The sequence below is a fragment of the Pyxicephalus adspersus genome, chromosome 3 (assembly GCF_032062135.1).
Source record: "Pyxicephalus adspersus chromosome 3, UCB_Pads_2.0, whole genome shotgun sequence".
In the NCBI taxonomy this organism is placed as follows: domain Eukaryota; kingdom Metazoa; phylum Chordata; class Amphibia; order Anura; family Pyxicephalidae; genus Pyxicephalus; species Pyxicephalus adspersus.
In genome coordinates, this window is record NC_092860.1 from 150,025,803 (window position 1) to 150,036,432 (window position 10,630).

The 10,630-nt window shown below is 37.8% G+C and overlaps 1 protein-coding gene across 1 annotated transcript; it reads left to right on the forward strand.

The window, feature by feature from the left end:
- The first annotated feature begins 101 nt into the window (after positions 1–101).
- LOC140327521 (vomeronasal type-2 receptor 26-like) lies at positions 102–6,774 on the forward strand. The gene is made up of 3 exons (XM_072406911.1): positions 102–119; positions 599–722; positions 5,873–6,774. Exons 1-3 carry the CDS (start codon positions 102–104, stop codon positions 6,772–6,774), a joined length of 1,044 nt encoding a protein of 347 aa, XP_072263012.1.
- The last annotated feature ends 3,856 nt before the right edge of the window (positions 6,775–10,630 follow it).

Sequence of the window (10,630 nt, forward strand, 5' to 3'; positions counted from 1 at the left end):
TAGAAGGAGTTTATTGACTAGCTTGGGCATAACCAGAAATTCCAAAGTCTCAAAATGATAGGGCACCTACTTGTTAAGATAGTGGCCTGGTCTTGAAACGAATGGGCTCAGGGATTACCGTACCATTGTCCACTGAAATAGGTATGGGATTTTTCAGGGCTACCATCAGAATTCGGTGCTTAGAAACTATGCCCTGATCGATGAAGTTGGCTGCGGCACCACAATCAAGATAGGCCTAATTAGTCTTATCGGGAAAAAAAAGATGAACTGTGTATGTAATCTGTTAAAAGGGAGTGCCAAGCCTTTTGTGCTCAGCGTCGTGGAGCTGCTGTGCTGCTGATCTATGTCAATAGGCAAATTAAACAAAAATGTATTTTTTTTAGTTTAGTAAAGAAAGTCTAAATCAGTAACTAGCCGATTCATAAAAAATGTTTTAGGATGGATCTACTCATCCAAAACGGGATTGGTAGTGCTCAAACTTCCTGAGCCTCATGTTGTATTTCTGTTTTATCTTTTAGTAAAAGGAGGATTAGATCTTTGAGTTTTTAGTCTTTCTATGTTATCTAATTGACTTTACTTCTTTTTATTTGTGATTTAGATTCCAACGTCTACATGTTCTGTAGAATGCCCTGAAGGTTACAGAAGATCTATAAAGAAGGGAATACACAATTGCTGCTTTGAATGTATAGAATGTTCAGCTGGAGAAATATCAAATGAAACGGGTAAAAATATTTATAACCTTTACAAAACATCATCTCTTTTATCAGCATCACTGATTGCTGATTGGGAAAGAATAGGAACTCTGTTGGGTTTTTAGAGTAAAGGTACCTTAACTGTATGCTCATTGGAATTAGGTGTGTGGGGGAAATAATCCAATGGGGACACATATAGAAAAAAAAAAATATTCAGATTGAAACATAATGCAGGTGCAGCACTCCTTTAGATTTTTTGCCTGCTTAAGTGTAGAGGGAGAACTTTTAGAACCTTCCTGTAACTCCAAGGCTTTTGCATGTGATTGGTTTAGGGTTTTGATTTTCCACACTGAACGATTGGTTGACCTCTACTGATCCCAGGTGAGGTTCCTGGTCATAGAGGAAGGGGAAACCAATCCCTATTGACATTAATTGTTCCCGCATTTATTCACTTAGATTGGGGGGCGGGGGGCAGTGAGTAAGGTGTTTAAAATAGGATAAATATCCAAAGAATTAGAAGGTAGGAGGGAAATTACTTGCACGGAATACTAGTGCGCCTGTTTGGCCTGAGAGCTAGGTGGCCTTGTGGCCAGGCTCAGCTGGGGGCCTAGGTCTTATTCGCTAAAGATTGGAAAAAGGAAGCCTCCTCCAATTTTATACACCTTAATGTCTAGCAAAGAGGCCTACAGAGAAGGGAAACCCACATGATGATACACTTTGAGACAGGAACCTGCGAGTGCTTTAGCAATGTGAATGGTCACAAGAGTTACACAACCCAGCAGGGAGTTTAATCAAGGATTATCATCCAAAGGTCTTGATCTATTACAGAAGCCCTTTACTCTTTTAACCTGGGAATAAAGATACACATCAACTTTTGAAATTTACACTATGCTGTCCCAGTGTTATACAGATTGTAAGTTGTTTCTCCTACATGTCATCATTAATATACTCTTAAGCTAATCATGAAAAAGGGCAAATGAGAACAAAGATCCCTCCTGAAGGAACACGATAGGTGCTCGCAGATGGACTGCAGTTGTAGCAGTCTGAATCATACAGAAATATCTCCACAAGAGAAGTCAGATCAGTCAATCAAAGGATGGAAAAATCTGTGATGGACATCAGATCATTGATTTTAGAATTATCTTCGTTGAACATCAAAGACAGCCATCGCAGGATGAATGGATAGGCGATGGACATCATGGAACTTTATGAATAAATGGATTATTTATATGAGACGCTACACATCACAGCAAAGGTTTTTGCAAAGGTAAGCATTCATTTTAAATGGGTACTCTGGGAGAATTGTTTACATTGCACCACACCCTAATACTCAGAAATATCAGAAGGTTTTCTTTTCCCAACAGGGAAAAGTTGCATGGCCTTTATTGGTGCTAAATATCAACACTAACAACACAATTTATGTTAAAAGCAATTTGTTGCAATTTATTATACAAAAATATATAAAAAACGTATCACAAAATGATAAATATTTGCAAAATGCAAATAATGACAATTCAGCAATCACATGATTTGTAATGATGCACAATCATTTTTACAGTCCTTAACGCCAATAGGCTTCATCAGAAGGACAGAATGTACCGCATATATGTATTTGTTCAGATAGTGGTTGATGATTACGTTGGTAATATGTCATTCAAGTATTGATGATGATTTAGAACAGATTTAAAACAAAATTAAGCACCTTTTTGTTTTTTAGTTGTTAATTCTACTGGGGTCACTCTTACACTGTTGCCTATCTGTCTATGTATCCCCATTGTTAAAAAAGAACAATAAAGAATATTTTGTAAACGGTGTAACTGTGGCTATTTCAAAATGTCTTTAACACTTTCAGGGAATGGGTTATTCCAAATAAGTGCCCCATCCCCAGAAAACACAGGGATCTGGTTCTGGGGAAGAGGCCTTCTCCGCCTTAAATACACTGTGTATTTTGGTGTCATGTTTTGTTTTCCTAAATCTCTAAATCTTGTAGAAATTGCTTCCTGTAGTTTGCAAAGTTTTCTTAAAGCAAAGACTATTTTTTTATTTTTTTTTATTTGGAAGATTCTTCTCAAATAGACATGAGTGGCTCGCATACTAAAGTCCATTATCCATTATTATTCATGTCGACATTTCTTTCTCCTTTTATAATTACCATGGGTTTCCTCCAGGTAATCCAGTTTCCTCCTACATTCTAAAAACCTGCAGTTAGGTTAATTGACTTTCCCCTAAAATTTACCTTAGACTGTAACAAAGACATATGACAGAGGTAGGGACATTAGATTGTGAGCTCCTTTGAGGGACAACCAGTGACATGACTATGGACTCCTGGCTCTCACACATTCTTTCCCATGACCTGCCCATCCTCATCCTTGGTGGCTTTAATGTTGCAATGAATGAGCCCAACTTTCCCTTCTCAGCCAAACTGCTCTGCATTACCTCCTCATTTGGACTCACTCAGAACATCAATGGCCCCACAAACATAGCTGGACACACGTTAGACCTGGTATTTTCAAAACTCTGCAACCTCACCCTCCTTGACAACTCAACATTTCCCCTTTCTGATCACCACCTTATCATCTTCAACCTATCAAACTCTTGTCCTCCCTTGCCACATCCCAGACCTGATCAAAGGCAGAGAGATATCCGTTACCTTGACCACAACCTTTTCTCAAACTGCCTTGCGTCCCTAACCCCCTCCCTCTCCAAAATCACCTCCCCAGATGAAGCTGCCACCATGTTAAACCACTCCTTTTCCTTGGCTTTGGATAAAATTGTACCTGCCACCTTCCGCTACCCTCGCCCTGGCAACCCCTGACCCTGGCACAACAATCACACCAAACAGCTACAAAAAACTGTTCATGCAGCTGAGCATAAGTGGAGAAAATCTAGACTCGGTGCTGTCTTCATGGACTACAAAGCCAAGCTACAAAGCATCAACACAGAGTTACCTGTAACCAAGCAAGAAAAAAGCAAAAGTTTCACCTGTAAATCATCATTGGCCTTCCTCAGCCTTGTTACTGTGGACAAAGTCTCTTCTCTTCTCTCATCATCTACTACCTGTCCGCTTGACCCAATTCCCTCTGATCTACTCCGTGCCCATTCCTCCACCCTGGCCCCCGTCCTAACCGAACTATTCAACCTCTCCCTTTCTACTAGCAAATACCCCTCAGCTTTCAAACATGCCATAATTCTCCCTATCCTAAAGAAACCCTCACTGGACCCCTCTATCCTCTACCATCCCCACCATATGTCTCCAAACTTCTTGAAACCCTTGTCTACAAAAGACTCACTTATTACCTGAGCACCAACTCTCTCCTTGACCCTCTCCAGTCTGGCTTTCGAGCTGCCCACTCCACTGAAACAGTCCTTAATAAAGTGGCTAATTACCTCATCAGAGCTCATCAAGTCCCAAGGCAACTTTTCCCTGCTCCTTCTCCTTGATCTCTCCTCTGCTTTTTGACACTGTTGATCACCCCCTTCTAATACAAATCATGCGCTCCATTGGTATCAGTGACACTGCTCTCTCTCGGTTTGCTTCCTATCTGTCTGACCACTCCTTTCAAGTTTCTTTCAATAGTAATTCCTCCTCGCCCCCTCTCCTCCTTGTCAGTCCTTAGACCGGTTCTCTTTTCTCTGTACACCTCCTCTCTCGGTAGTCTCATATCCTCCTTTGGCTTACAGTACCATTTATATGCTGATGACACTCAAATCTATCTGTCCACTCCTGACCTGTCTCTCTCAGTCCTGGATAAGATCTCATGGTTCATCATGGATGTCTGACCGATTTTTGAAACTCAACCTGGATAAAACAACTCATCATCATCCCCCCCTCAAATTCCAAATCTCCCCCTGACATATATCTAACTGTTAACAACACTATTATTCAGCCCTCCACTCAGGCGCGTTGTCTTGGTGTCACCTTTGATTCTGCCCTCTCATTTACCCCCCATATTCAGAATATTTCCAGGTCCTGTCACTTTCATCTACACAAGATGTGCTTTGCTTTGCCTTCCTCCACAGTTATTTTCCCACTTACATTTCTGACCTGATATAAAAATACTCCCCCAGCCACTCTCTCCGCTCCTCCAATGACCTAATAATGACTTCCTCACTCATAACCTCATCACACGCACAGATACAAGACTTCTCTAGAGCTGCCCCAACTCTCTGGAATGGTCTTCCTCATCCTATTCGGCTTGCTCCTACTTTCTTCTCATTTTAAAGAGCACTCAAAACCCATTTTTTCAAACTTGCCTACCCATTTTCTTCTGTTTTTTGAAACCATCACTACTTCCCACCACTACATATCTCCAATTCTAATAATAATAATAATAACATGGACTTTCTAAAGCGCTGTATAATAAGTTGGTGCTATATAAATACTGTGTAATAATAATAATAATAATTTCAGATAAAGCTTACTGACTTAAAAACTTCAATGTTGCAATAATCGTTGTAAAGTATAGTGGCAGAGATAGAAAACAGTGGGCCCCTGGGTGGAATTGACTTGAGCCCCCCATTAAACTGATTTGGGGCCCTTGTGAGGGCCACTGTTGGCTGAGGAGGGTCTAAGGCCCTTATAAAGCAGAATACTTTGTACCTCCCTATGTCCATCCCTGGTCATTAATTAGTTCTACCAAAGCAGCAGTTCTAAAAAATAAAAATAAATTAAATATATGGTACCTTTTTGAGTTATATGTCATGTAATAACAATCTTTGGGACAACCAGTTTTACATTTAGTTCACTTATGCATACTTCTTCGGTGGCACTTTTATACCATATTATACGCTAAACTGTATTTCTAAACAATTTATTTTCAAATTTTGAAAGTAATAAAAAAGGGTTAGGATCTGTTCACTCCTTTCTTTGCCTTGTTGGCAATTGTCATGACAATGAAAATGGGGCTAAATCTAAAGTGTTAGATCCTCACAGTATGCCCCAATCTGTTTCTTCAAGTCTTTTGTTTTTGAAAGGTGCCAGTCATCTATGCAAGCTTCATACCCCTCAATCCCATCAATGTTTGACCTATCTCCCCCCTGAAGTAAATTACGTCTGACAATACAAGTAATAAATAGGAGTAGTAACAATTTTTGGCCAGAGGCTGTAGCGTGTTAGGAATGTCATAGTGAAGATCTTGCTTTTTTCTATATCTATTTACTGTATTTATTATTTTTTTTAGATAAAACATCATGTATAATGTGCCCTGAAGACAAGTGGCCAAATGATAACAATGAGTGTGCTTCAAAACTATTGGAATTTCTTTCATATGAGAATGATTCAATTTCCATTGTTGTATCTGCCATCTCTGCACTATTTTTTGTTAAAACCTCAGTTATTTTGGGAATTTTCCTAATATACCGAGACACTCCAGTCATCAAAGCTAACAATCAAAACTTAAGTGTCCTTCTATTGGTCTCCATTATGTTAAGTTTTCTTTGTGTACTTTTATTCGTAGGCCATCCAGTAAGAGCCAGCTGCATGGCTCGGCACACATCCTATGGAATTATCTTCTCAGTGGCTGTGTCCTCTATTCTGGCCAAGACAATCATGGTCTACTCAGCGTTCAAAGCCATTAAACCAAGACCATCCTGGAAGAAATTTGTTGGAATAAAATTGACCAACTCTGTCTTTATTTGTCCAGTCATCCAGGTCCTAATTAGCATAATCTGGTTATGTCTTGCTCCTCCCTTTCCAGAGAATAATTTTCATTCATATCCAGACAAAATTATTGTTCAGTGTAATGAAGGGTCTGTTTTGGCATTTTGCATTCTTCTGGGTTACATGGGACTTCTAGCAGCTGTAACTTTTATTGCTGCATTTTTGGCCAGAAATTTACCGCATAGTTTCAATGAAGTGAAATACATAACCTTCAGCATGCTGGTGTTCTGTAGTGTGTGGATCGCTTTTATCCCAGCTTATATGAGTGTTACAGGAAAAAACACTGTGCTTGTAGAGATATTTGCAATTGTTTCTTCAAGTGTCGGAATTCTGAGCTGTATATTTTTTCCAAAATGTTACATTATTTTAGTAAGACCAGATTTAAATGTAAAAAAGATTTTACTAAGACATGCTCACCAATAGTCACCATTTTTCTTTTTCTTTTTGGTTTGTAAATACTAGACTTTTTACATACAGAAACTTTAGTGCTTTTGGTTAATTTTATTTGTAAATATTTTTACAAAATTATTGCAAATAAACATATGAATAGTGTGTGGATCGCTTTTATTCCAGTTTATAAGAGTGTTACAGGGAAGAACACTGTGCTTGTAGAGATATTTGCTATAATTTCTTCAAGTGTCAGAATTCTGGGCTGTATATTTTTTCCAAAATGTTACAATATTTTGGTTAGACCAGATCTAAATGTAAAAAAAGATTTTACTAAGGCATTCCCATTGATAGTAAAAACTTTTATCTAGTTAGTTTTCATTTTATTTATTTTCAAAGTTACATTTTTAAACATAGTTATGTATCACTTATACAACCCACATACATGATGCTAAGTTGTGTTGGTGGTGCATGTGTGAGTATGATTAAAAATAATAATAATTATTACTTGGTTTATAGGTGACTCCTAGAGGTGAGCATAGAGATGAGTCTGAATAATTTCAGTTTTACTGGTCCAGAAATTTGCCTATATTTGTAAATTCTGAGCTGAATTTGTTTTTTTTTTTGTTTTTTTGTTTTTTAAAGACCCATATGTCAGGCCATATGTCATACATGTTGATGGCAGGTATAGAATGATGACAGTTGACAATGGCGGCTGGGTGGATTAGCTGAACTGGTGGATAATGACAGATGTCCCTCATCATTGGATGGATAAACTACCTTTCATTGGAAAATTCCAATCTCTGAGATGACTTGCAAAAAGCTTCAATCCAAGCAGAATCAACACCTAATCTTTGAAGGCACCTGGTCTGGTTTCTTAGTTTTCTTTCTGATTTTGTGTTGGACTACAACCACGTGATGACCTGTAGCCAGCCTCCTTTAGACTTTAGGCTTCCATCATTGTCATTTCTCAAGATGGCAAGGATCCATCAGTATGTTCTAATTACAGACCAATTTAACCACTGATCCAAAAGCCAGGATAAAAACAGATCTGAAATGTTTCGCTAAGATTTAGGCTTTACATCTGAAATCTGATAAAACCATATCCACTATGAGCATGTGGGGTTTATGCTGCAAAAAATAAATAACACCAGCATAGTTATTAATTGGATCTATGGGCTTGGTGTAAGACAATGCACAGCGGGACAGTGCAGAAATACCCAGTGCATCCCAGCTTACCCTATGGCTGGGACTGAATAAATTCCTGCTCGAAAAAAGATGGCGGTGCCCACAACATAGAGGGGTCAGGTGATTTCAATTATTGTAAAACATTTCTAACAGGCAGATAAGGTTATTTTATTGCAGGAGGGACGTTGTCCCTACACGTTACTACTGGCCAATGGTTGCAAGAAGCATGAGTGCTCCCCTCTGTGTAACCCTCTGGTGAATGATATGGTGGCACTCATCAATCCAGGAACTTGCACTTCTGGCATCAGTACTCAAAGGGACAGAGAGGGGCATCACTAAACTTTTCTTTTTTTTATATATATTTTTATTGAAAATTTTTAAGATATTACAAAAGATAAAAAGGAAAGACAAAGAGAGATTAGGTAAACTTAGCAGTACATTATATCTAATATCATAGAAAATATCAAAGAGAAGATACAATAAAGAAAAGAAAGTAAAATAACTAAACACAATGGTCAATGTTATTAACAATTAACAGCATTACAGGTTACATAGATCCAAACAGTTTTAGACAGTTTAATGATTGGTAGGTAGAAATTTTTCCCACATCTTCCAATTTGAATGAAATTTATGGGCCTGCAAGTTGCTATATGCTAAGGCACATTCATAATAATAATTTGAGTGTACTTTCAGCACCACCTCAGAGATATTAGGAGTTGTTGAATGATTCCATTTAGTAACTACAGAAATCCTAGCGGCAGTAAGAATATGAGTAACTATGGTGCGGAAGCCAATTGGAAATTTCTCCAGACCCAGGTTTAACAGTGCTAATGCTGCATTCGGATTAGTAAAAAATCCTGTAACCCTTGAAATTAGGACAAAAATAGAATTCCAAAAGCTACGAATGTTCCTACAGTCCCAAAACATATGTAAATAAGTACCTAATTCTCCACATTTCCTCCAACATAATGGAGAGTAATCTGGTACAAATTTTGATAATCTAAGTGGTGTTCTGTACCATCTATATACATTTTTCTGGTAATTATCCCAATGTGATGTACATTTAGAAGCTTTATAACTATAACTGATTGCAGTTTTCCATTGAGAAAGTGTAAATGTGCTTATTAAGTCTTGCTCCCAGATAATAAAAGCATGAGTTTTACTCCAAACATTCTTATTGTGAAGTAAATTGTAGTACATTGAAATGCCTCCTTTGCTATGGGTAATCTTCTGAGCTCTATTCCAAAATACCTCTGGGATCAAAAACTCTCCTTCCGGAAGAGAACTCAGAAAATGATTTTTCTGATACATTTTAAAAGTATTAAGGAAGGAGTGGAAACGTGGTAAATCCGACACATACTGAAATCCCAAATTGTGCCAAGATTGAATATTGAGGTTTGGGATCAGGAGTTCAAAATAATGCAAAGGCACTGGAATTATGGTACCCTGTGTATTAGTACATTTTTTATTTTTAAGTTTCTTCCAAATAAATATCATGGCCTCTATTGGAGGTAAACACAGTTTTATCTCCATGTGGGAGCGTGAATTAGCTAATAGAAAGGCTAGGTAGTTACCAGTTGGTATATACCATCTTTCTATATCTAACCATCTTTTATTTATATCAGGCCTTATACAATCTTCCAAATGATCCATTAAAGAAGCTAAATAGTAATCCATTATATTAGGGACTCCCATGCCTCCCACTCTCTTTGCTCTAAACATAGGCGATTGCGGTATCCGTGGTTTTTTGTCAAACCATATAAATTTCTTTAACAACTTTTGCAATGTCAAGATGATTGAGTTAGGAAGAACCACCGGTATAGTTCTAAAAAAATAAAGAATTTTAGGTAGTACTGCCATTTTAAATGCCTCTATTCGTCCTGACCAGGTTAATTCGACTTTAGATAAGTTAACTAGATCTGTCTTTACTACTTCTATCAAATATGAAAAGTTAGCCTTGATTAAAGATGACAGTGATGAAGTTAGTTGGATACCCAAATATTCAACCCCAGTTGTAGCCCATTTAAATGGGAATTGCTTCATTAGTTGCTTTTGTAAACAAAGAGAGACATTCACTGGTAAAACATTACATTTTGCGTCATTGATTTTATAGTAGCTCACCGATCCAAATGCTACAATTCTTTGCAACACAGCTAAAAGTGAGGCCTGTGGGTTTGTTAATGAAAGAATTACATCATCCGCAAATAATCCTATGACATGTGAAGAGACACCAACCCGTATTCCATGTATATTACAATTATCTCTAATAGACTGTGCAAATGGTTCCATAATTAGTGCAAAAAGTGTTGGTGATAAAGGACAACCTTGGCGAGTTCCATTGGATATAATGAAAGGAGAAGACAGCATATTAGAAAGAAATACCTGAGCTGAGGGGTACTTATATAATGCCATGATTGCAGAGAGAATGGATCCCTCCAATCCAAATTTTTGTAATACTGCACGTAAGAAGCTCCATTGTACTCTATCAAAAGCTTTCTCAACGTCCAATGTGAGAAAGATTGTTGGTTTTCCGGATTTTTCCACAATGGTCAGCAGATTAATCATCCGACGAGTCGCCTCTGAGGCTTGTCTACCTGACACAAAACCTACTTTATTATTATTATTATTATTATTAATAAACAGGATTTATATAGCGCCAACATATTACGCAGCGCTGTACATTAAATAGGGATTGCAAATGACA

Coding starts and splice junctions, on each gene's coding strand:
- LOC140327521 (XM_072406911.1), top strand. Junction 723..5,872: donor AGAAATATCAAATGAAACGG/GTAAAAATATTT, acceptor TATTTTTTTTAG/ATAAAACATCATGTATAATG.